At 43.8% G+C, this 26,399-nt stretch overlaps 1 protein-coding gene, 1 long non-coding RNA gene and 1 pseudogene across 6 annotated transcripts in view; 2 read left to right on the forward strand and 1 right to left on the reverse strand.

The window, feature by feature from the left end:
- Positions 1 to 12,471, reverse strand: part of LGALS8 (galectin 8) — a 29,778-nt gene extending 17,307 nt beyond the window's left edge. For all 4 annotated transcript variants that reach the window (XM_070055576.2, XM_017347711.4, XM_017347710.4 and 1 more), the window contains exons 1-2: positions 12,333 to 12,471; positions 10,695 to 10,846 (exon numbers count right to left, since the gene is read on the reverse strand). In XM_070055576.2, coding sequence (XP_069911677.2) covers positions 10,695 to 10,736 — 42 coding nt within the window. In that variant the 5' untranslated portion in view covers positions 10,737 to 10,846; positions 12,333 to 12,471. The remainder of the gene's footprint in view (positions 1 to 10,694; positions 10,847 to 12,332) is intronic.
- Positions 12,472 to 12,480: 9 nt separating this feature from the next.
- LOC103350914 (uncharacterized) overlaps positions 12,481 to 26,399 on the forward strand; it is a 71,626-nt gene continuing 57,707 nt past the window's right edge. Inside the window, exon 1 of one of the 2 annotated variants that reach the window (XR_518762.5) lies at positions 12,481 to 12,686. This is a non-coding gene — a long non-coding RNA (uncharacterized LOC103350914). The remainder of the gene's footprint in view (positions 12,687 to 26,399) is intronic. The other variant, XR_518760.5, reaches the window with a different exon arrangement.
- Positions 16,928 to 17,060, forward strand: LOC127483657 (U4 spliceosomal RNA; annotated as a pseudogene).

The following is a 26,399-nucleotide window of genomic DNA, read 5'->3' on the forward strand; positions in this document are numbered from 1 at the left end:
CATTTTCCATATTCAAACAGCTACCAGTGAACAACATCGCTAGAATATTTGCAGATATCAGTTATCAAACTCAGGGGTTGGCACTATGGCGTAGTAGGCTAAGCCTCCACTTGGCGGCGCCAAAATCCCACATGGGCACCATTTTGTGTTCTGGCTGCTCCTCTTCTGATCCAGCTCTCTGCTATGGCCTGGGAAAGCAATTGAAGATGGTCCAAGTGTTTGGGCACCTGCACTGACATGGGAGACCTGGAAGAAGCTTCTGGCTCCTGGCTTTGGAATGACCCAGCTCCAGCTATTGAGGCCATGTGGGGAGTGAACCAGCGGATGGAAGACCTTTCCATCGTTCCCTCTGTAACTACCTCTCAAAAAAATAAAATCTTAAAGATATTAAACTCAGATTTTTTTATAAAGACACAAGAAAAATACTATTTACAGTATCTTTTATCTGACTGAGGGTTTTCTGAAATAAAACTTCCACTTAATATGGTAACTCTGAGAGTAGAAAACCGACCAACTGAAATGTCATGCTACCCCATCCTTTCTCCTACCTTTCTACTTAAGACAGTGCTGATGGCGACAATGCCAAGCACTCACTGCCTCTGCAGGTGGCTCTGAATGAAGCCATTCCCCCACATTAAGGCTCAGGAGCCTGATCTTCCCCACTGGGTTCCAGACCACACCCAGCCTGCACTGTGAGAAAGCGAGGAACTGCGTGATGGCAAGGACCCACCCTGGGTCCCTGTGGGTCTCTCAAGAGACCACTCAGCAATGCTGGCTCCAGCAACAGGTTCTGGCCAGTACTTAAGCCTCAACCTTCTTGTCTGGGACCTGAGATACTGTCGGCTTTTGTCATTTCCCTACCCCAGAGATAACTCCACTGCCCTACTGACTCAAGGGCTAGGGACCTATGCTTTGTGGCTGAATTTCCTGCATCACAGCAACCTCCACCCACTCTGGAGCCTCTGACCAGGACATGCAGGCCAGATCTCATCATGCCTCTGCCCAGCTCATCCAAATTATGACACAAATGGCAGAAACTATCCTAGGCAGTTCTGATGACAATAAATAAAAAAGGAGAGGCCAGATAAGATTGTTAAATTATCTTTTGATGTCATTTTTCTGGGTTTTCAAGATTTTACTTATTCGAGAAGTAAAATCACAGCCAGTGAGAGGGAGAGAGAGAGAGTCTTCCATCTGCTGGATACCACAAATGGCCACAATGGCTGGAACTGTGCCGATTAAAAGCCAGGAGCTTCTTCTGGGTTTCCCATTTGGGTGCAGGGGTCCAAGCACTTGGGCCACCTTCTACTGCTTTCCCAGGCATTAGCAGAGAGCTGGATTGGAAAAGGAGCAGCCAGGACTAGAACCAGTGCCCATATAGGATGCCAGCGCCACAGGAGAAGATTGTTTTAAGTTGGAAGCTCATAAGCTGAAAAGCTTAGCTCAAACACAGTCTCCTCCATGCAGCACTTTTCAAACTGGCTGATTAGTCAGCTTCTCAGTGGGGCTATCACTGCAGTTTGGATTCTGTTTGTTTGCACACTGCTCTGCCTAGAGTGCAAACTGCATAGGGCAGAACTGGGTCATTACCTTTACCTCCTCAGGGCAGAGGTCAAGAGACCATCCCTACACGGTCTACACTACAATATGAAAGAATAAACCCTCACCAGCTTGGGAATTGGACACTGGCAGGCCTCACACCTGCAGAGACAACCAGACAGCTTCTCAATAGCACCCTGGTGCTCTTATGCAATCCCAGGAGAAATGGAAACCATTTATCTACTTGATGTTGTGGCAACTGCTATGAGCCCATCAGACCAGAAAACAAAAATTACAAAAGATTATACACACTGACTGCAGCTAAACATCACAGTGGCTAGTTTTTGAAAGGCAGAGAGACAGATCTTCCACCTGCTGGTTCTTTCCCCAAATGTCTACAATAGCTATGGCTCGACCAGGCCAAAGCCAGGAGTACAGAACTCTGTTTGGATCCCCCTTATGGATGGCAGGGGCTAAAGCAACTGAGTCATCATCTGCTACCTCCCAGGTATGCATTAGCAGGAAGTTAGACAAGAACTGGAGTAGCCAGGACTTGAACCATGCACTCCAACAGGGGACGCAGGCATCCCAAGCAGCTACTTAACCACTGTACCAAATGCCCACCCCTAAACTGGTATTTTGGGCCACAGCTACTTCCAAGAATATGCAGAAGCATTTTTCACAGTATAAATTTCTTAATAAAAGATGACTTTCTTTAACTTCAAATTTTATATAATATTTTTAATTGTTTTTTAAAACTCAGATGTTAATGATAAAAATATTAGTGAGACAGTAACCTATAAAAGTATATGTAAGATCAATATGATCTCAGCCAAGTTAATAAAACAATAAATACAACCATTAAAAAAGAGAATACTGTAAAGAAACAAACCAAAAATCTTGCAATAGTTTGTATGAAAGATGGAGTTATAATTTTCTTCTTCAAAGATTTTTATAGTTTCCAGAAATGTATAATAAGCATTTATCTTCTTTATAATCAAAAAATATTTGTAATTGTACATTTAATTTTAGGGTTGAAAAGAGCTTTTAGAGACCAATCTTTTACCACCACTGACACTTTGCTCACAACTATCAAGTTGTTACAGCTGGAGAAACAAATAGGCTGAGAATTTTGGCCATTGTTGTTTTGCTGTTTGGAAAAGAGTCTAAATTCTATTAGGAATATTCAACTTGTTTGGATCAATTGTTAGTGAGACAAGCTGCTCTACAAGCCAATCATTTAATTCAGGACTATCTGTCCCTGTACTGAAGAAGAAGAGAGGCATTCTTTTCTAGGCAACTCCAAGCTAGATGCTTTGATCCTCCACAGATAATTAACTTACATAAAAAATTGAAATAAAATAGAAGTATGATCACATTAGAGACAACATCGTAAGGTTAAGCCAGTTAGGTTTGATGTCACTTGCCGATACATCTTGGCTGATTCACACTGCTTTGCCTTTTTAATGATTACTTATTAAAAGCTTGTTGCATACAAGGCTTTCGATTAGGCAGACCACAGCTGGAAGGAATATGAAACTCCTGGGACAGACATTTGGACTACAAGTTAAGCTGCCGGTTGGGAAACATGCATTCCTTATCAGAGTACCTGTGTCAAGACCCAGCTACACTCCCAATTCCAGCTTCCAGCTAATGTATAATCAAGGAGCAGCAGGCAATGGCTACAGTAGTTGGGTCTCTGCCACCATATGGAGACCTGGATTGAGTTACTGGCTCCCTGCTGCTGAATGGCTCAGCCCAGGCCAGTGCAGACATTTGGAAAGTGAACCAGCAGAAAGGAGTTCTCTTGCTACCTTTCAATTAAGATTTACAAATTATTGGAAAAAAATAAGAGACCTGTCTGTGAGGAGCTTATAATACAGTTGGGGAGAGGTCACTCAGGAAAAGCAAATCGCAGTGAAAATGCCCTGTCTGGCTGTTGAAAATGAGGATCCTCTTCCACATCTGGAAAACCCCCTACCTCAAGAACATCAGGCCTCATCAGGACTACAACAAGGGTACGGAGTATGATGAAGTATGTCAGTCAGAACCAGCTCAGACCTCAAGTTAGACTAGTGACAAGATGCCACAATGATGCAGTAGTCCCTCTGGCAAGCTGGCAGCAGCTACATCCAAAGTCAGAGGCAGCAGTGGCAGTGTGGTATGGGCTGCACCACCCATAGCATGGTTTTGGATCGTGTTTGTGGCCTTGTAGTCCCCAAGCCTGGTTCTTCCATCCTGCCAGAGATGCTGAGAACTACTCAGTATCATCTAACAAAGTCCTTATCTGCTTCAACTGGAGACTGGCTTCCACTGCCTCCAACTATGAACCCAGAGCAGCTCAACATCTAAAACAAGATGCAGTAAGTTAGAATCAAACAAACGCTTTGGGAAAAGGTGATAAAGAATTCTGACTGGGGTAGCCAAAGAAAGTTCATGAAGGAGGTGTGATCTGAGTTGTATATAACCTAGCCAGGCATGCAGAAGGCAAAGCCACTTCAGGCTGAACTGGCAGCTTACCAAGGCAGAGAGGCAGGAAAAGTAACAACTACATGAGCAACAGGAAGTTGTAGGGAAATGCTGAAGGGAGGCAGCCTCAGGATCAGGTTGTAGAACGGCACGTGGAAGTGTCTGGGAACAGGACAGTGAGGGGAAATGGAGGTCAGGGGCCATCTGGGAGACTGACCCTTCTAGCAAGCCCGGGGGCGGGGGAGGCTGTAAGGACAAGATTTGGACAGATGGCAGCGGATGGGGGTGGGGAGGAGAGGAACAGACACAGGAGATGTTTCAAAGGAATTATCTACATGGGGCCATCAAATAAATGATAAAATTTGGAAAGAAACAGGTTTCAGAAGGAAGATGATGAGTTTGGTTTTGAACTTCTAGGGTCGTGGCTTGGCAGGACATCCCAACAGCAAATCCATGAAGAGTCGGAGATTCACCATCAATGAGGTGAATGACCTCATCAGGACCATCGAGGAAGTGAATGGCCAGAACTTATATTTTAAAGTCAGAGCAGGAAGGCAGGCATTTGGACTAGCAGTTAATACACCAACCAGGACACCTGTATCCCATATAGGAGTGCCTCTCAGCTCAATTCCCAGCTCTGGCTCCTATTTCCAACTTCCACTAATACAAACCTTAAGAGACAGTGGTGAGAGCTCAAGTAATTGGGCTCCTGCCACCTACGTGAGAGACCTGGATTGAGTCCTAGAGTCCCAGGTTCAGCCTAGCCCAGGGCTGTCCCAACCATTTAGTGGGCACTGAAGGGGTAGACCTACAGATTACAGCTCTCTTTCTTTCTCCATTTCCCAGCCTCTCAAGTAAAAATAAAAATTTTTAAAAAAAATTTATTTGAAAGGCAGAGTTATAGACAGAAGGAGAGACAGTGAGGAAAGTCTTCCATCTGCTGGTTCACTCCCCAAATGGCCTCTGGACCAATCCAAAGCCAGAAGCCAGGAGCATCTTCTAGGTCTCCCACGTGGCTGCAGGTGCCCAAGCACTTGGGCCATCTTCTGCTGCTTTCCCAGGCCGTAGCAGAGAGCTGGAAGGGAAGAAGAGGAGCTGAGACACAAACCGCGCCCATAAGAGATGATATGGGATGCTGGCGCCACAGGTGGAGGCTTAGCATGCTACACCACAGCACTGGCCCCAACAAATTTTTTAAGTGAGAATAGGAATGTTATAGATAAAGAATAGGAATGAAATAGATAAAGCAATTGAGAGAAAGTCAGAAGTCAAAGTCTCTGTGGTTTCTGAAATTAGGAGGCATGCATAAAAGAGTAATCATATCATGCCTGACTGCTGCATTAAAAGGCTAGTCTCTGGCGCCGTGGCTCACTAGGCTAATCCACCTGCGGTGCCGGTACCCCGGGTTCTAGTCCCGGTTGGGGCGCCAGGTTCTGTCCCAGTTGCTCCTCTTCCAGTCCAGCTCTCTGCTGTGGCCCGTGAGGGCAGTGGAGGATGACCCAGGTGCTTGGGCCCTGCGCCCGCATGGGAGACCAGGAGGAGGCACCAGGCACCTGGCTTCGGATCGGCACAGCACCGACTGTAGCGGCCATTTGGGGAGTGAACCAACGGAGGGAAGACCTTTCTCTCTCTCTCACTAACTCTGCCTGTCAAAAAAAAAAAAAAAAAAAAAAAAAAAAGGCTAGTCTCTGCCTGGTGCCTAGGAACTTGGGCTGCAGGAGGATACCCACTACCCTAACTGATAAACATGGTTTCCTTTAGGTAAACTGTTTATGTAAAGAATATGGTGATGCTAGTCACCTTCTTCCCTTCTAGGAGTCTGGAAGTTAGTATGTGCTAGACTGAGGGTGCCTATGTGACCAGGTCCCCTATAAAATCACAGAGTCTCTGATGAGTTTCCCTGACAGACAACATGCCACCTGTATATTGTGACAACTCACTGCAAGTGATCTAAGCACATTCTGTGAGACTCCACAGGGAAACGACCCTGAACCATACTCCATAGGCCTTTTCCCTTTGCAGCTTTGCTCCACATCCTTTTACCGCAATAAACCATATTAACAAGCTAACTGTACTGGTTAATCATCAAGATTGCGTGTGGTCTTGGCAACCTCAACACGGGGTGGGAGGAGAAAGGAAAGAAAAGGATCAGTCAGGACAGGGAAGTGAGGTCATGGAAGTCAACGGATGACTAAATTCCAGTAAGAGGACATCTGAGAATATCTTTAACATGGAAAAAGCTAAGGAAGAATCAAAGAAATAAAAATCATGAGATATGACCCAGTGATTCCACTTTTATAGATTTATCCTACAAATTACTAGCACATGTGCACTAATGTGTTTATACAAAGATGCCAACCACCAGTACACAGCACTGGATACATCAACAAATAGGCCTGTAACAGAGGATTGGTTAAATACTTACAGTACTTACTTACATACTTACACAATGGACTAATTATGTAGCTATTAACATGAGGGGGTGGGCATTTGGTCCAGGAGTTAGACACTGGTCGAGATGCCCATGACCCCTATCAGAGTGGCTTTGGGAAGCAATGGCAAGGACTCAAGTAAATTGGGCTCCTGAACTGAGTTTCAGACTCCCAGTGTTAGCGCTCTGGCCCAGCCCAAACATGGAATCAGGACTGTCGCAGGCATTTGGGGAGAGTAGACCAGCAGATGGGACCCTGCATTATCTCTCTTTCTCTCCCTTTCTGTTTTTCTCTGCCTCTCAAATAAACATACATGTTTTCAAACATAAAATCAGTGAGGAAGTTCTAAATGAACTGACATCTCCAAAATATGTTAGAAGCTGGCACAAAACAGTATAAATGGGAAGAATGATACATGCAGGGAAAGAACAGGATATATAAAGGATATGTGCAACACACACACTTTGGGATAGTCACAATGTATCTCAGGAAATATACAAAAACCTGGTAAAACACCATTGCCTCTGGCGGGGAGAATCGAGCACTGGAATAGAAGGAAAATTTAAGTTTCACTGAAACCTTTAAATATTGTTTCCAGTCCAAAAAGTGATTGACACATTATCTTTAGATTTTTTTAAAATAAGAGTTAAAAAAAGAAAAAGTAGGTCTTGACATAACTATGGTTTTAAGTTGTGAAGACAGATCATCTTCAAACTATTGGGTGCGTGGTAACGCGGGAGGTGGTAAAAGCTATTTGGCTCGAGACAGCAATGGACAACCACAAAATTGGGAAGATGCTTCGGGAAGTGAGATGCCGTGTCAGCTCTGCACTCCCAGTCTGGAGGGACTGGCAAGGCATGGAGAGGGCTGGGGACCCACAGCAGGTGAAGGGCAGAACATGGTGAAAAGATCTAAAAGGGATCCGTAACGACAGCAAAGACATCAGAAAAGAAGTTAGAGTTTTCTAGCAAACGGCAAGAAATTAAGAGAGCCAAGAATTGGAGGGCAGATGAAGAAATGGTAGACAGCAGAAATGAACTCTGCCTCAGCAAGGCTGTCAGCAACAGGAGGAGAACCAAAGGCGGGAAGGGACCCCAGGGGTTCCAAAAGGGACTCTCTTGGTTTGTGTCTTAAGATTAAGCTGTAAGGGGCCGGCGCCGCGGCTCATTAGGCTAATCCTCCACCTGCAGCGCCAGCACTCTGGGTTCCAGTCCTGGTTGGGGCACCAGATTCTGTCCCATTTGCTCCTCTTCCAGTCCAGCTCTCTGCTGTGGCCTGGGAGTGCAGGGGAGGATGGCCCAAGTCCTTGGGCCCTGCACCCGCATGGGAGACCAGGAGGGAGCACCTGGCTCCTGGCTTCAGATTGGCGCAGCGCGCCAGCCATAGAAGCCATTTTGGGGGTGAACCAACAGAAGAAAGACCTTTCTCTCTATCTAACTCTGCCTGTCAAAAAAAAAAAAAAAAAAGAAAAAAAAAAAGAAGATTAAGCTGTAAGGTAGAAAGAGGTACTCAGTAGACTAAGAAGAAAGGAGAGGGGCCCGGCAGGAGTGGGTTAACACCCTGAAGCATCCCGTATGGGCACCGGTTTGAGACCTGCTGCTCCACTTCCAATCCAGCTCTCTGCTGTGGCCTGGGAAAGCAGTAGAAGATGGTCCAACTCCCTGGACCCCTATTCCCATGTGGGCGACCGGAGGAAGCTCCTGGCTCCTGGCTTCAGATCGGCGCAGCTCCAGCCGTTGCAGCCAACTGGGGAGTAAACCATCGGATGGAAGACCTCTCTCTCTCTCTCTCTGCCTCTCCTCTCTCTGTGTAACTCTGGCTTTCAAATAAAACAAATAAATATTAAAAAAAAAAAAAGGAGAAAGGTGGAAGGAGGTCTCTGAAGGAAACCAGAATGAGCAGCTTCTCAGTACCAGGTGAGGTTAATGTTGATTAACTTAGAGAAACAAGCAGTGTTTAATTTCCAAGTAACTTTTTAACCACTTAGTATTGAATCACATCTTAAGAATGCTATAAACAATAAATACCTAGGCAGATAAGGAATTGCAAATACATTCCTCTGACAGCACTTCTTGTAGGATAGTAAAGATACTGTCTTCCAAATCATTCATTGAATTTGTAAGGAAAGCAAACATGAGCCCAATTTTCTTATGTCTTGAAATTCTATCAATTGAACTAGTCAAAAGAAATACCAAATAAGAAAAAAAAAAAAGGCCTAGTTACAACATTTATCTTTTCCAAGAAGAGTTAATATGGGCAACATTGTCTGTAACCAATTTGAGTCAATCAAAATTTTAGAAGCAATATTAAAAGATGATACAGTTCCATCTTCATATCACCTAATGAAAAATACAGCAGACACTCAATAAGCACTTTTTGGTTGACTGAACTGATTGTTAAGAAAATAAAAATAGCCATTATGCAAGAAAAAGAGTTTTAGTAGTCTGAAAAATTTCCCAACTGATTCATTAAAGTTTTAATAACAGTGAAATTTAAAAACAGTGATTTTTTTTTACTGTTCAGTTCAGCCTTTCTACTTCTATCCTTTTGTACCCTTTTGTGAGAACTGACTGTAAAACAGAGAAACTCAAAAATAAATAATTCATTGGCTGGCGCCACGGCTCACTAGGCTAATCCTCTGCCTGCAGCACCAGCACCCTGGGTTCTAGTCCCGGTTGGGGTGCCGGTTCTGTCCCAGTTGCCCCTCTTCCAGTCCAGCTCTCTGCTGTGGCCCAGGAGTGCAGTGGAGGATGGCCCAAGTGCTTGGGCCCTGCACCTGCATGGGAGACCAGGAGAAGCACCTGGCTCCTGGCTTCAAATTGGTGCAGCACGCCAGCCGTAGTGGCCACTTGGGGGTGGTGAATCAATGAAAAAAGGAAGACCTTTCTCTCTGTCTCTCTCTCACTGTCTAACTCTGCCTGTCAAAAAAATAAATGAATCACTCATAAATAATTTCCAAGAACATTTCTCTTGGAAGACATTATCCTGAACTATCCCCACAACAGCAGTCAGGCCACACTAGAGGCTCTCAGGCAGTACTCATCTCTGGACCCCTTCCTGGAGAAAAGTTTCTCTTTTTGTTCCAACTCTATGGTTGATATAGCTGATCCCAGGAATTACAGAAAGCCTATCAGTATGCCAGAATCAAGATATACAGGGATTTGGGGGCTGGTGCTATGGTGCAGCAGATAAAGCCACTGCCTGCAGTGCCGGCATCCCTTATGGGCGCTGGTTTGATTCCCAGCTGCTCCACTTCCGATCCAGCTCCCTGCTGTGGCCTGGGAAAGTGATCTAAGATGGCCCAAGTCCGTGGGCCCCTGCACCCCCGTGGGAGATCTCGAAGAAGCCCCTGGCTTCTGATCGGCCCAGTTCCAGCCATTGGGGCCATCTGGAGAATGAACCAGTGGATGGAAAAAATGTCCACCCTTACTCCCCACCCCGCCTCCACCTCTCTGTAACTCTGCCTTTCAAATAAATAAATCTTTTTTAAAATAATATATACAGGGATTTTAATCTATAAGATTATTCTTAAATAACATTGAAATAAAGCATCTTGTGTGTGTGAAGGGCAAAAGCGAACGCATAACCCATAACCCATCCAGCTTGAGCCAAGTACACACCTCAGCCCCTCTTAGCATCAGCCTGTTTTTGGTTTTGTTTTCCGATCTTTGCAGGAAGTCAGTCCACAACTACCCCCACAAAAGCATTTTAAGTGTTTCACTGGCTTCAGATTCTGTGACACTTCCTTTTTCAACCTACTACTGCTGAAGGGTCTTCTGAAACCGAGCTTTTGCTTGATCCAGTTTTTGCACTTTATTCTTGCACAATGACGTTCATACTTAGGGGGAAAACAACTGCAGCTACAAAATAAACAACAAAAGCCTGAGTCCATGCACTTTAATCGGCGCTTGCTTTGAGGCCTCTCACCCTGTATATTGGCCAATGACTTCCTAGGGGGGTTGTTGAGAAAGCAAGTGTCCAAATTCATGATTCAGCTGCAGGTAAGTGGAGACTAGATACTGCTGAAGACTCTCACCACCACCTGGCACTATAGCAAGCTTTTTATTGCCCAGATGTTCATTACAAATTTTCAGCAACTACAGTCATTCAGGGGCTGTTGGACCAGCATGGACTGGACAAGACCCTTACTTCTCCTTCTCCTTCTCCTCGCCACTGAATACTGACATTACTGTTCAGTTGGATTTGCTATCAATCGTCCCAGCAGTAAAGAGTGAGTTTACAGAAATCAGTTACCGGGTTATAGATGACATTCTGTAGGTTGTTTAAGGACAACATCGTTCTTCTTCGACCTGTTGATTTTGTTGATTGCAGTCTTCTGTGTATGAACTAAGATGGCAAGCAAATTTCACTTAAAGGTCACCCAGACTGAAACTGAGGCACTTGCCCTATGTAAAAATAAAAATGCAGGGAAATAAAAATAAGCATGTATTTTTTCATATCGTAACTATTTATAAATGTAATGTTATTTTACTGATATTTGCCAAAGAGTAAGATGTTATTACATTCAAAGAACTGAACCCATTCTTACTAGTACACTTAAATACTAAATAATTTGAGTATAAGCACAAAAAAATTTTGGTAAATATCAGTAGAAAACTTTTAACATGGAATTTATTATTAAAAATTCTGCAAACAATATAATGGTAAATACAACCATCAGAGGTACTCATTTTTTTTTCTTGTCCATAAAATGGGAATAATATTCATACTGAAGATGAAATGAGTTAACAAAACCGCAGAACAGCATGTGCTGTGTGTGAGTTATTACTATGAGTAGAAGGAACATTCTTTCTACTCCAAACTAAACAAGTCATAAGGAGGGATAAAAAAGAACAACCCTTTGAATACAAAGAAGATCCAGTTTTTTTCTGTTGTGAAAAAAGTGTGTGGGGACATTTGCCATATCTTTAAAGACAACTGTGCTCATTAGCACTACATTCATTATCTTCACGGAAGAGTAGATGGTTATAAACAGAACGAAAGGAGAAACGAAACTAACTTCCTAGCTCTCACTTGCAGCTATTGTCATTATTGCGATACAGTAACAGGACAATACCCATTGCCCAAACCTTTTTTTTTTTTTTTTTAATCTGCATCTGTCTGGGTTTACCCACGCACGATAGTCAAAACCCCGAAAACTTTCATTCAGCTCCGTGAAACTCAGGAAGCACGGAGAGCAGAAAGGATGGATACAGTCACCAGAGCCACATACATAATTCACATAATCAGAGAGTGGCAAAATTTAAGCCGCAGGCTTGCATTAGACCCGTCGTTCCTCCCGAAATAATCACAAGGCCACAGATCCTGCTATCACACACAATTCCTCTGCTTCACGACAAGCCACAGACGATCAGAGGCAGAGGACTCGCGGGTTGACCGTTCACCACGGCGGTCCAGTGACTCGGCATCTTAAAAGACCGACCGAATTCACGGAGCCGAGGGGGCCGCGGGGAGCAACGCGGGTCTGACTCCAAACTGTTCAAGGACCGGTCATCCAGAACACGGGGAAGGAAGCTCCCCGGCTTCCTTCTCTCGGAGGTGGCGCTCGGCCTGGGGCTGGCAGGGAGCAGGTGAGACAGCAGCCTAGGTACAGCAGGTTTGAGGCAGGCGACAGCCGATGCACACAGCCCGCTCCCAGCCAGGGCTGCCAGGAAGAACCGGGGCTCCCTATAACCCCCTCGCTCGCTCCCCGCCAGCCAGCCCCGGCTCCGCCGCGGTGAGGATCCGGCGACAGGGTGGACCGGACCCTGTCCCGCTTATCAGACTGCTTTAGGGACAGCGACGAATTCCTCCTCGGCTGAAGCGACCACCGCGGCAGCCACACCCCCTGGCGACTGTCACCCCCCAGAGGCGGACGGACTCCCGACTTACCCAGGACTGGTGGTGGTGTAGGCGCTCCACGTAGCCGACAGTTTGTCCGCCGCAGGGTGCCGTCGGGATTCCCAGCTCCCGGAGGCCCAGGGCTACGGGCAGTGAGAGGAGTCAATCCACATACATTTCTCGTTTCGCCTTCCTTGATCCCTGTTGTCAGCCCAGTGTCCGGGTCCCGGGTGTCCTCCCCAACTCTGAGGACTTCTGGCTGGGAGCTCGGCCTCCTGCACAGCTTCTGGGAACTTGAATGGTGACAGGCTTGCTGTGGAAGGAGCAGAAAGGAACTAGGAAGAAGGATTTGTCTTTAGCAACTTCCTGAGTGCATCTGGCTTCCTCTGGGAGGGAAGTGGGAAGGTAGGAGGGCTACTTTTGAATGGCTGACTGCTTAGTGTTTTATATAAGGGATCTCTATATTTAGTCTCTTCTTGGCTTCTAACCACCTGTGTTTTCAAAGACATAGTGTTACAATGAGCTTCCTCCTTTTGTTGTTAATATTTTTAAATTTAAGGTGAAGAATTCATTGCAAGTCCCAGAGCAGCAACTCATATTCTGGTTCACCAGTGTTTTCTTACTTCCTATCCATTTTCCACTTCTGATTCATTCCTCAAGATCCAACTTAAATAGTTTAACTCTAGATATGCATTGCATTACCTCAGATTTGCTACCTGTGAGGTGTGAGTTTTATCCATCCAACTTGATTGTACATTGAGCAAAGAAGCTTGTCTTATACATTCTCCAGTGCCCTGTGTGATGCTTTATTTGAAATGTACACCAAAAAATTAGGTTGAAATGTTAGGTAATTGGTAAGTGAGGAGCAATTGAGTGTCCTGACAATTTTGCCTGGGTTTGTCTAGTACTTCTTTGCAAGGTCAAAATAAGTTAAATACAAATCATTGCTGTTTCTTTATTAAGCTAAGTGGTGTTTAGGTATAAATGGGACTGAGTCAAAGTGCCAGAAACCCAGTATTAGCAAAGTATTTCTGGTTTTAATCACACATAAATGCTAAGAACCTATTCCTAGAAATACCTTCCTCATTTGTCACTTTGTGCAGTGAGCCTAGTGTGTTTTCATTTAAGACACACAAGCACATATTGAATGTGCTGACAAGGCACGGTGATAAGGAATACATAAAGACATCCCGGGACTTTCTAGATGGAAAGCTCCACATCTTACTAGATTACCAAAATAGTTTCCTAATTGATCTTCCTGGTTTTGTACTTGCTCTGCTGAAATCTACTCTGAATACAATGGCTACAGAGAGGATGATCACCACAAAATGTAGTTCAGACAATGTTAACCCTCTCCTAGGACTTTCTACTAACTTATGCTCATCCTTTGAGTAAAGGTGAGTCTTTACAGGAGCACTTCACAATACACCCTTCATCCCCACATACCGCAACTTCCTTTTCTGCTTCCTCTTCACTCTGAAGCAACCACACTGCCCCACAGCTATCCCCACAGCATGCTTGTCACACTCCCACCTCAGAACCTCGGTGCTCCACGCTTCCTTTGGTTCTCTTAAATCTACTCAAACGTCATTCTCAGAGACCCTTTCTGATCTCACGGTACTTAAAATTGTAAACACCCCAACACATACACATAATCCCTATCACTTGTTTATTTTTATCATATGTACCATTTTCTAATATGCTTTTTAATTTATATTTTTATTGTATTTGACTTCACTTATCAGACTCTTCCAGGGCAAAGACTGATTGTTCTTGCTTCAATGGAGCAGTATTACTAAATTCTAGTTGGGGACACAGATAGAGATGTATTGGAGAAAATTAAAATTTGATGATGTAATTGGCAGTGCCTGGGTGGCTCCTTTGGTTGGGTACCAAGGAAAGCGTCTTACAGGAGGTCGAGTTTAAGCTGCTGGGGAGTGAAGGGAAAGCAGCACCCATATGAATGTTACTGGAGAGAGCATTACAGCCTAAAGGAACAGCTCATACCAAGTCCCTATGGCTCTTGAGGATGAGAGTGCATGATCAGGAACCAAGGGCCACCAGCATGGTTAAAGCTTAACTGAGGGGCTGGCATTGTGGCATAGTAGATAAAGCTGCCTACGATGCCAGCACCTCATATGGGTGCTGGTTTGAGTCTTAGCTGCTCCACTTCCAATCTAACTCCCTGCTAACGACCTGGGAAAAGCGGTGAAAGATGGCTCAAGTGTTTGGGCCCTGCACTCATGACCTCAAAGAAGCTTCTAGTTTCCACCTGGCCCAGCCCTGGCTGTTGCAGCCATCTGGGGAGTCAGTCAGTACAAAGAAGATCTCTCAGCCTCTCCCTCTTTCTCTGTAACTCTGCCTTTCGAATAAATAAGTCTTTAAAAAAAAAAGCGTAATAGATGGGAGGATGTGAAATCATCGAAGTGGATGAGATCACTTAGAAGTGTAGCTAAATGGAGAAGATGACCTAGGACAGAGCTCTGGGGAGATAAGAAAGTCAACAAAATAATCCAAGAGGGGCGAGCCCTGGAAGTCTGCCTGAAGTGGTATCAGAAGCTCAGGAAAGAGCATCATGCAGTTGTGCCAGATGCACTGAGACATCCAGGAAGGTAGAAGTGAGCAATCAGTTCAGCAACCTGGAGATTATCAGTGACTGATGCTGAAGTGGGTGGAGAAATGTAAGCGAAGAAGTGGTGGGTATAGTGGCTAAGGATTTCCAAGTTTTTAATGTGAAGAGAGAGAGAAACTATTGTAGCCGAGCAAACGGTGGGGTAAAGGGGAGATCTTGTATTTAAAACAGAGAAGGTACTACAGTGGTGGCCTTTAGACTTGTTTCAAATGACCCACAGTAAGAACTACATTTACAATGTGACTTTTCACATACATAAACTCAAACAAAAATTTCACAAAACAATACTCTTGCTGTGTGTGAAGCCATGTTTTTCACTTTAAATATAATCCACTGGGGCCGGCGCTGTGGCACGCTGGGTTAACGCCCTGGCCTGAAGTGCTGGCATCCCATATAGGCACCAGTTCTAGTCCCGGCTGCTCCTCTTCCAATCCAGCTCTCTGCTGTGGCCTGGGAAAGCAGTAGAAGATGGCCCAAGTCCTTGGGCCCCTGCACCCACGTGGAAGACTCAGAAAAAGCTTCTGGCTCCTGGCTTCAGATCAGCACAGCTCCGGCCGTTGCGGCCATCTGGGGAGTGAACCATCGGACAGAAGACCTCTCTCTCTCTGCACCTCTGACTTTCAAATAAATAAATCTTAAAAAAAAATATAATCCACTAAAATACTTCCAAGATTCACTAATGAATATGACCCAAAGTTTGAAAATACTTCCGGTGATATGGTTGGAGTTAGGTTATGCTGGGTTCAAAGACAGTTTTGTACACCTCTTCCATATTGATCTCTTAAAATAGGCCAGGATGAGGTTATTTACACAATGCAAATAGACAACTGCTACAACCTTGGTCTCCACCCCACCCTGCCCCCAAAAGCCAGATGTTGAAATATTCAGCAACACACTGATTGTACTTAGGTGAGCAAGCCAGTGCAGAGGAGAGACTGACGGTACGGGACAGAAGGGATGGTTACAGGAGCAATCTTGAGATAATTTTTCCCAGTGGGGGGAAAAAATAAAAGTTGTGAATACCGGTTCAAGACATCATAAATGTTGCACATTATGTCACATAATTACCTTAGTGTCCCCAAAACAAAAGGTTCCTGTCTGGTTAGATCAGTTCTTTTTAATCTATCCATCTCTTCACTTACGGAGAGGCCACATTTATATAATAAAATGGGGCCACAAGTTTAGAAATAATGATATAAAAATGTCTTATAAGCAAAAATATGAAATGCTATAGATTGCCCAGATATTTTCAAAAGCTACCAAAAATCACATGATGAATAAGCTATGCCCTCGCTGTTACCAGGATTATTTGAGCAAAGAAAAATACTTTCTATATTTTGCCAGTGACATGAACCATATTGTTTTAAACTAACAAACATTCAGGCAGTGATTTTGATTATTATTATTTTGCTGTATTTTGTTGTTCCATAATTTCTGTAAATGTTTTGACGCTCTGGGGACAGCATTGTGATACAGCAGGTTTAGCTGCTGCCTACAATGCCAGTGTCCCATATGAGCACCCAGTCAAGTCCCGGCTGCTCCACTTCCAACCCAGTTCCCTGCTAATGTGCCTGGGATAGCAATGGAAGATGACCTGAGTGCTTAGGCCTCTGTACCCATAAGGGAGACCCAGCTAAGCTCCTGGCTACAGCCTAACTCAGCCCAGGTCATTGCAGCCATTTGGTAAGTAAACCAGTGGATAGAAGATCTATCTCTGTTTCTCCTTCTCTGTCTGTTAACTCTGCCTTTCAGATAAATAAATAAATCTTTAAAAAGTACGTTTTGACCTTAGAAGCATTCATTAAATAGTGGGAAAATATGCTCCAGGGCCATTAATTTGAGACACAAGTTAGATATGATCAAACACTGTAAACGGCTGCACAACAGCCTTAATTCACACCGAATTTAGAAGCCAGAACTCCAGAATCTGTGACAAATACAAAGCATCACTAAAGCAAAAATGTGCCACAATCGTTCAAGATCTATGAGTGTTGAAAATAAACCCTGCTGCTTTAGCTTTGCGCAGTGGCAGTATCGTAGCCAATGAGGTTTATCCGAGGCGCGATTATTGCTAATTGAAAATAAACCCTGCTTCCATTTATTCTCTTGAGAAAATTATCAAATTATGTAAGTTTTAAATTACAAAACTCTTAAATTCCTTACACACATATAGACTCCCTTGAGAAATTTCACAACTTATCATTTATCTCTTCCGATTATCCTCCCTATGCTAAATGGGCTCATTTCTTCTTTGAATCCTTTGACCTAAGCCCTACCACACCCCACAAGCACTATCCACAAACACTCAATACACGTTTTCATCTGCAGACTCACCGTGCACAGATTCACTATGCTTACCTTTTATGTTCTACAAGATCGTGTCCCAAATTCACTCTTTTCAGGTGTGAGAAGCAAGCTTCTAGAACTATGGTATTGTCATAAAATAAAAAGAATCTTCAGGATGGGAGGGATCTTAAGAGGAATATAAAATTAATTCAGTGTCTCAAAGGATAAGATGCTGTCCTATTTTTTAAATATTTCTCGAATGGCTTACAGGCTATAGTGTCTTAGTACTAGAGAATGCTGGGTTATTTGACATGAGAAAAATAAACCTGAATTTATCTAATTTTAAAGGCAAAACGGGCTGGCGTCATGGCTCACTTGGTTAATCCGCCTGCAGCGCTGGCATCCCATATGGGCGCCGGGTTCTAGTCCTGGTTGCTCCTCTTCCAGTCCAGCTCTCTGCTGTGGCCTGAGAAGGCAGTGGAGGATGGCCCAAGTGCTTGCGTGCCTGCACCCTCATGGGAGACCAGGAAGAAGTACCGGGCTCCTGGCTTCGGATCAGCGTAGCTCCGGCCATAGCGGCCACTTGGGGGGTGAACCAACGGAAGGAAGACCTTTCTCTCTGTCTCTCTCTCTCTCTAACTATCTGTCAAATTAAAAAATAAAAAAAGGTAAAACAAAATGGGGGACCAGCGCTATGGTGTAACAGGTTAAGCTGCTGCCTGCAGTGCTGGCATCCCATATGAGTGCCAATTCAAGTCCCGGCTGCTCCACTTCTGATCCAGCTCTCTCCTATTGTCTGGGAAAGCAATAGAAGATGGCCCAAGTCTTTGGGCCCCTACACCCATGTGGGAGACCTGGAAGAAGCTCCTGTCTCTGGATCGGTGCAGCTCTGACTGTTGCGGCCATTTGGGGAATGAACCAGCAAATAGAAGACCTCTCTCTCTTTACCTCTTTCTCTCTGTGTAACTCAGATAAATAAATCTTAAAAAACATTGAACACAGAATGTGTAAATAGTATACAAGTATATAAAATGAAATACAAAAATATTCTATAATAGTATTCATATGTATATTCTATATAAATCCAGGAGATAATTTTTTTGAAACTATCAGTGTACTAGGCAAGATGTTGGCCACTAAGATACAGTGGGTAAGAAATATAGCTATCTTGGAGTTTAAAATCTGGCAGGAGTCGGTCATTGCGTACTTATACATATATATATATTTAACAAAGCACAGAAGAATGCTATTAGCTGTGACTGTTCATTGTCTCCTTTGTTGCTACAAAGTTGCTGAGATTCCTTAACTCTGAGCAACCCAATCTCAATATTAACCAGCTCTTCTTAGCACACAGCTGATGCTCTTCCAATTTGTGTTTACACAGCTCATTGTAACATAAAACGACAAGTGAAACCTCAACCAAAGAATTACTGTGCCAAGTTAAGCAAGAAAGCCAAGTTAGGCAAGAAATGAAGGTGACTTTTCAAGTAGAAAAATGTTATGAGTCCCAATATTTTTTTAAAAAAACTTTCATTTGGGAATTAAAAAACTCCTACTAACAGATGTGATGGACTACCATACTTTTAAAGATTATTTTATTTGAAAGGCAGAGAGAGAGGGAGAGACAGAGATTTTCCTTCTGCTAGTTCACTCCTCAAATGGCCATAATGGCAGGAGCTGGGTGAACCTGAAGCCAGGAGTTAGGATCTTTTTCCAGGTCTCCCACATAGGTTCAGGGACCCAAGTACATGGGCTATCTTCCACTGCTTTCCCAGGCACATTAGCAGGGAGCTGGATCAGAAGTGGAGCAACCAGAGACCAAACTGATGCTTACATGGAATGCTGGTGCTGTAGGTGGCAGCTTAACCAGCTAAGCCATAGCATCAGCCGCCTTGCAGACTCTCCTGGTCCAGCTCCAGCAACGATCAACATGGCTAGTCTTATTTCATTTATACCTCACCCACTTCCTCCCCACCACTGGTTCATTTTGAAGCAAATCTCAGGTTTCATTGTAAAAACTTCAAAACTGGTTGTTACACTTGAAGGTTTAATAAGACCCAGCTAGTTTCAGTTTTTGGTTTAGGAGACTACCCAGGTGATATATTATTCCAGTTGCAACTCATCAGAAGATACAAAGTAGTTGCTTTTCTTTTTATGATATCAAAATGAGTTTTAGCAGACACTGTTAACCTCATCCATCTATGACAAAATTCCCATCAGTTTCTGATAAGCTGAATTTAGCATCTAGCTATTCAGGGACATTGCCTGGAACCATTATGTCATTAACAGTTGAAAAATGGGGCGTAGGGGTAAAGTTGCCACCTGCAGTGCCCGCATTCCAAATGGGTGCCAGCTGGAGTCCTGCCTGCTCCACTTCCGATCCAGCTCCCTGATAATGCGACCTGGGAGAGCAGCAGAAGTCTTTGGGCCCCTGAACCCACATGGGAGACCCGGAAGAAGCTCCTGGCTTTGGATCAGCACAGCTCCAGCCATGAGAGATATCTCTCTCTCCCTCTCTGTAACTCTGCCTTTCAAATAAATAAATCTTAAAAAAAAAATAAAAAAAAAACAGTAATGTTTCAGTTGTGTTTAACAGTAGGAACCTTGTAAGGAAATATTGTTGCCTTCGTCACCTATTTGGTGACCTCATCCTCAAGTTTATAAAAGAAAAACAGAGTGAGCACTTGATCCTATTTACCTTTACTTACAGGTTTTCAGCAAAATAACTTGGTTCCTCCAGCCTTCAAAGGAAACCAATGAATTATTTTCTAATGTAATTATAAATTCATAAATTAATATATTTGAAGTGTTTCTATTTTTTTTAAAGATTTATTTTATTTATCCGAAAGACAGAGAGAGAGAGAGAGAGAGAGAGGTCTTTCATCCGCTGGTTCATTCCCCAGATAGCCGCAGCAGTCGGAGCTGCGCCGATCCAAAGCCAGGAGCCTCTTCCGGGTCTCCCACATGGGTGCAGGGGCCCAAGGACTTGGGCCATCTTCCACTGCTTTCCCAGGCCACAATAGAAAGCTGGATTGGAAGAGGAGCAGCTGGGACTAGAACTGGCGCCCATATGGGATGCTGGCGCTTCAGGCCAAAGCTTTAACCCACTGTGCCACAGCGCCAGCCCCCTCTATATTTTTTTCTGATACTTAACTTCTCCCACTTTTAACCAGAAGGGTTCTCTTCAATTTAGCTTCTGAATTCTTTTTGACATAACCCCGTAATCTTAGCATCCTTGCTTTCTAGTAGGATGTGGGAAGTATTCTTATTTGTCCAGTGAAAGGGTGGACCTGGGAAGTACAGCAAAAGCAAGACTTTATTAACGGCCATGCAAGATCAGGCATCTAAGACACCCAGGGCTGTTTACAGAAAGCTATTTATTCCCTAACATGCAGGCCCCTCCCCCAGTTCCTCATTGGCTGAGTATCACAGAATTAAAATCTTCCCAGATGTTGCCTATTATCTCCATCTATTTTAGTTTCTCTGAGTTAATCACCCCTGATGTTCTGTTTGACCAACACCCTGTTTGTGTTGGGACTTTGCAGGTGCATGTACTTTGCAAGTTGTACCTAGCTGTTATACCAGCAAGCTACAAGTGAATTTTCACACTTCTTCCTTTTTTTTTTTTTTTTTTTTTTTTTTTTTTTTTTTTTTACAGGCAGAGTTAGACAGTGAGAGAGAGAGAGAGACAGAGAGAAAGGTCTTCCGTTGGTTCACTCCCGCCCCCCAAGTGGCCACTACGGCCGGCACTGCGCTGATCTGAAGCCAGGAGCCAGGTGCTTCCTCCTGGTCTCCCATATGGGTGCAGGGGCCCAGGTACCTGGGCCATCCTCCACTGCCTTCCCGGGCCAAAGCAGAGAGCTGGACTGGAAGAGGGGCAACCAGGACAGAACTCGGCGCCCATATGGGATGCCAGCGCTGCAGGCAGAGGATTAACCAAGTGAGCCATGGCGCTGGCCCCAAATTTTCACACTTCTGCAAGCTGTTAGGCTAACTAGCCATTGGTAATTTTCTGCTGAACGCCTTACTTTGAAAATGAACCAAATGTCTTTACTTCTCACATAGCATAAGATACCTCTGAAAGCCCATGGGTTAAAGGTTTAGTCCCCATAGTGGCACTGTTGGGAGGTGGTGGAACTTTAGGGTATGGGACTTAGTGGGAGGTCCTTAGGTCCTTTGCGGCATGCACTCAGAAAGTAGTTCTCATGGGAAGGCAGTTGGAGAAGGCTGGCTGGGACCCCTCCCTGTCTCTGCTTCCCCGCTCCCCACGTGAGCCTTCTTCTGTGTCTGCTCCACCACCCACAATGGGCCTTTCCCCAGAACCAGACTATTTCATGCCATTTGGATTTGAACTTCAAAAACTCTGAGTGAAACAAGCCTCTCTTTACTTTGTGGTGGCTTGTCTTAGGTACTTTGTTGTAGGAATAATAAGTTGACTAGTCTACAAGATGCTATTTTCATTTCTTACCAAATCTGGACTTAACAATCTGTCCCAGGAAATTTGGGTGGGAAGTGGTATTTAGAGACTGTGATTTTGTGTAAGGCTACACATGACACCCAGATTGATTTCTACAGTTTCTCTGTGGTTGGAACAAGGACAAATGTTTTTTAAGTGACTATATCTGAGTTTATGATGATTTCATGTGATGTAGGATTGCAGTGTTTTCATTTTGCTTTTTTGTTTTATGCATCATTTTTCTCATGAAAATCTTGGTTTCTATCATTAATAATTTATTTTCTTTATTCTATTATATATAACAGTTTAAGATAACAATTTAAGCATTTTTATTTATTTATTTGAAAGGCAAAGCTAAAGAGAGACAGAGCCAGAGGCAGAGAGATCTTTCATCTGCTGGTTTACTCACCAAATGGCCACAATGGCCAGAGCTGGGTCGATCTGAATCCAGGAGTCAGGAACTTCTTCCAGATCTCCCACAGGGGTGCAGAGACCCAAGGACTTGGGCCATCTTCTACTGCTTTCCCAGGCCATAGCAGAGAGCTGGATCAGAAGTGGAACAGCCGGGTCTTGAACCAGTGCCCATATGTTATGCAGGCACTGCAGGCAGCGGCTTTACCTGCTACTCCACATCGCCATCCTCAACAATTTAAATATTATCATAACAATATGACACAATAAACTATTTGTAGTATTTCCTGTCCTTGGTCTATATCTTATGACAGATACATAATCAAATTTGTATACTGTAAAGTAATTTGACAGTTTTAAAGTGACTTGACTACCCAAAGCAACCTATAGATTCAATGCAATCTCTCTCAAAACACAAAACACCAATGGTTTTTTTTTTTTTTTTGCAAAAATAGAAAAAAATCCTTGAATCCATATAATTTTTAAAAATATTTATTTATTTATTTATTTAAAAGTCAGAGTTACACAGAGAGAGAAGAGGCAGAGAGAGGGAGAGAGAGAGAGAGAGAGGTCTTCCATCTGCTGGTTCATTCCCCAATTGGCTGCAATGGCAGAGCTGCGCCGCTCCGGAGCCAGGAGCTAGGAGCCTCTTCTGGGTCTTCCACGTGGGTGCAAGGGCCCAAGGACTTCGGCCTTCTTCCACTGCTTTCCCAGGCCATAGCAGAGAGCTGGATAGAAAGTGGAGCAGGCACGTCTTGAACCAGTGCCCACATGGGATGCTGGCGCTTCAGGCCAGGGCGTTAACCCGCTGCACCACAGCGCCAGTCCCTATAGTTATTTCAATATAGCCAAAAAGATCTTGAAAAAAAAAAAAGAGGGGCCGGCACTGTGGCGCAGCGGGTTAAAGCCCTGACCTGAAGTGCCAGAATCCTATATGGGCGCCGGTTCTAGCCCCGGCTGCTCCTCTTCCCATCCAGCTCTCTGCTATGGCCTGGGATAGCAGTAGAAGAAGGCCCAAGTGCTTGGGTCCCTGCACCCGCATGGGAAACCTGGAGGAAGCTCCTGGCTCCTGGCTTCGGATTGGCGCATCTCCGGCCATTGTGGCCATCTGGGGAGTGAACCATCGGATGGAAGACCTCTCTCTCTCTCTCTCTCTGCCTCTCCTCCTTCTGTGTAATTCTTTCAAATAAATAAATATTTAAAAAAAAAAAAAGAGCAAAGTTCGAGGTTTAACACTTTCTGACTTCAAATTATGTTACAAAGCAAGTAATTAAAATAGTATGCAACTGGCACACAGAAGCAGGCACATAAACCCAAGGATAGGAACAGAGTATAGAATTAAGTGCCTCGTCAACCAACAGAATGGGAGACGTTATTCGCAAACTACACAACAGACAAAGGATTAACAACTAGAATCTATAAAATGATCAAAAAACACCACAAAATCAAAACAAACAACCCACTTAAGAGATGGGCCAAGGACCTCAATCGACATTTTTCAAAAGAGGAAATCCAAATGGCCAACAGACACATGAAAAAATGCTCAGGATCCCTAGCCATCAGGGAAATGCAGATCAAAACCACAATGAGGTTTCACCTCACTCCAGTTAGATTGGCTTACATACAGAAATCAACCAACAACAGATGCTGGCGAGGATGTGGGGAAAAAGGGACACTAAGCCACTGTTGGTGGGAATGCAAACTGGTAAAGCCACTATGGAAGACAGTTTGGAGAGTCCTCAGAAACCTGAATATAGCACTACCACAGGACCCAGCCATCCCACTCCTTGGAATTTACCCAAATGGAATTAAAGGGGAGAAAAAAAGAGCCATTTGCACCTCAATATTTGTTGCAGCTCAATTCACAATAGCTAAGACATGGAATCAACCTAAATGTCCATCAACGGATGACTGGATAAAGAAACTATGGGATATGTACTCTATGGAACACTATACAGCAGTAAAAAACAATGAAATCCGGGCATTTACAACAAAATAGAGGAAGCTGGAAAACATCATGCTGAGTGAAATAAGCCAGTCCAAAAGGGACAAATATCATATGTTCTCCCTGATCGATGGCAACTAAATGAGCACCTAAAATGATACCCATTGAACTGAAATGGACACTGTGAGAGACAATGACGTGAGCAGCCCTTGTCTAGACTGTTGAGGAACAACTTGCTATTTTATTCCTTTTAGTATTTTTGTTGTTGTTGTTGCTCTGTTTGTTCTACATAAGACCACTGGTTGAACTCTGTAATCAATGCACAATCATTCTTACGCGTTTAAAATTAACAGAAAAGTGATCTCTGTGAAACATAGGAGTGGGAATAAGAGAGGGAAGAGATATATAGGACGGCACATACTCACTCGGACTTACCTCCAATGGTGGAACTAGAAATGTGCCAGGGGATTTCAACTCAATCTTACCAAGGAGGCAGGTACCGATGCCAGCGCACTTGGTAAAGTGATAAGTATAAATACACAACCGATCAAAAAGATAGGGTATGTGTCGATGAGATTTCACAAATAAGACCAGTGTAAGCAAATAATGAAGGATAGAATTAAAAGGAAGAGAATGATCCTGCGGGGGAAACAGGACACGCAGCAGACTCATAGAATGGCAGCACTCCTGCCTCAGAATTAACCCTTGGGACATTCAGATCTGGCTAAAAGGTCCAAGAGAGTCTCACAGGCATGGAAAGCCATGACACGGTGGCAAAAAAACAATCTAAATGAAAGATCCTGGTGAACAAGACCCCAGCAGAAGGAACAGGCCATCAAGGAGAGAGGCGCCTTTCTCTGAAGGGAGGAAGGAACCTCCACTGTGATACGGCCTTGACTAAACAAGTTCAGAGTCGAACTCAAGGGGCTTCCATAGCCTAGACAGCTCATAGCAAGAGTCTCAGGCGATTGCTCACATCATAAACAAGAGTGCCAATTGTTAAATCAACAATGGGAGTCACTGGGTACATGCTCCCCACGTAGGATCTCTGTCCTTAATGTGTTTTACTATGAAACTTAAAAACAATACTACTAGTCTAACAATACCCTATACCTTGTGCAGTTGTGTGAGTACAGCCTGTTGAAATCCTTGCTTAGTGTATACTAAGTTGATCTTCTGTATATGAAGGTAATTGAAAATGAAACTTGATGAAGGGTGGGATGGGACAGGGAGTGGGAGAGGGGAGGGCTACGGGAGGGAGGGAGGTTGGAGGGGGGGAAGCCACAACAATATAAAAGTTGCACTTTGTAAATTCACATTTATTAAATAAAAAAATAACTATATAACAAACAAAAAAAGAAAGAAAAAAGAACTTAATACTTTACCCTTTTAGTATTTTTTATGTTCTACTTAAAACTATTGGTTGAACTCTGTAATTAATACACAATTACTCTTAGGTGTTTAATTAATGCTATAACCAGTACTCAAATAGTATTTTACACTTTGTGTTTCTGTGTGGGTGCAAACTGTTGAAATCTTTACTTAATATATGCTGAATTGATCTTCTGTATATAAAGATAATTGAAAATTAATCTTGATGTGAATGGAAGGGGAGAGGGAGTGGGAGAGGGGAGTGTTGTGGGTGGGAGGGAAGTTATGGGGGGGGAAGCTATTGTAATCCATAAGCTGTACTTTGGAAATTTATATTCATAAAATAAAATAAAATAAAATAAAATAAAAAGAATTAAGTGCCTCGTGTATTTGGTCAAAATGATCTTTGAAAAGGGTGCCAAGACCACTCAATGGGAAAACAATAGTCTGTTCAACAAATGGTGTCAGAAAAATTGGATATCTACACGCAAAAGAATGAACGGGAAAATGAACTCAGAATGGATCAAAGACCCAAATGTAAAGCCTAAAATTATAAAACTCCTAGGATAAAATATAGAGGAAAAGATTAAAGACATTGGATTTCAGTAATGATTTCTTTTTAAAAAATGTGCTTATTTATTTGAAAGGCAGAGTTTTAGAGAGAGAGAGAGAGAGAGGAACAGAGAGAGAGAGATCGTCCATCCACTGATTCACTCCCCAAATGGCCTCAACGAGTCAGGCCTGGATCAGGCCAAAGCAGGAGCATTTTCCAGGTCTCCTTCATGCGTGAAGGGGACCCAAGCACTTGGGCCATCCTCCGTTGCTTTCTCAGACCATTAGCAGGGAGCTGGATTAGGAGTGGAGCAGCTGGGACTCGAACCAGCACTCATATAGATGCCAGTGTCACAGGTAGCGGGTTAACCCACTGTGCCACAACACCAGCGCCCATTAATGATTTATTGGGTATGGCATTCAAAACAAATAACAAACGTGAACACAGACACATGGGATTGCTTC

Source organism: Oryctolagus cuniculus, chromosome 13 (assembly GCF_051225735.1).
Source record: "Oryctolagus cuniculus isolate XC-2025 breed Fujian yellow rabbit chromosome 13, ASM5122573v1, whole genome shotgun sequence".
NCBI lineage: Eukaryota > Metazoa > Chordata > Mammalia > Lagomorpha > Leporidae > Oryctolagus > Oryctolagus cuniculus.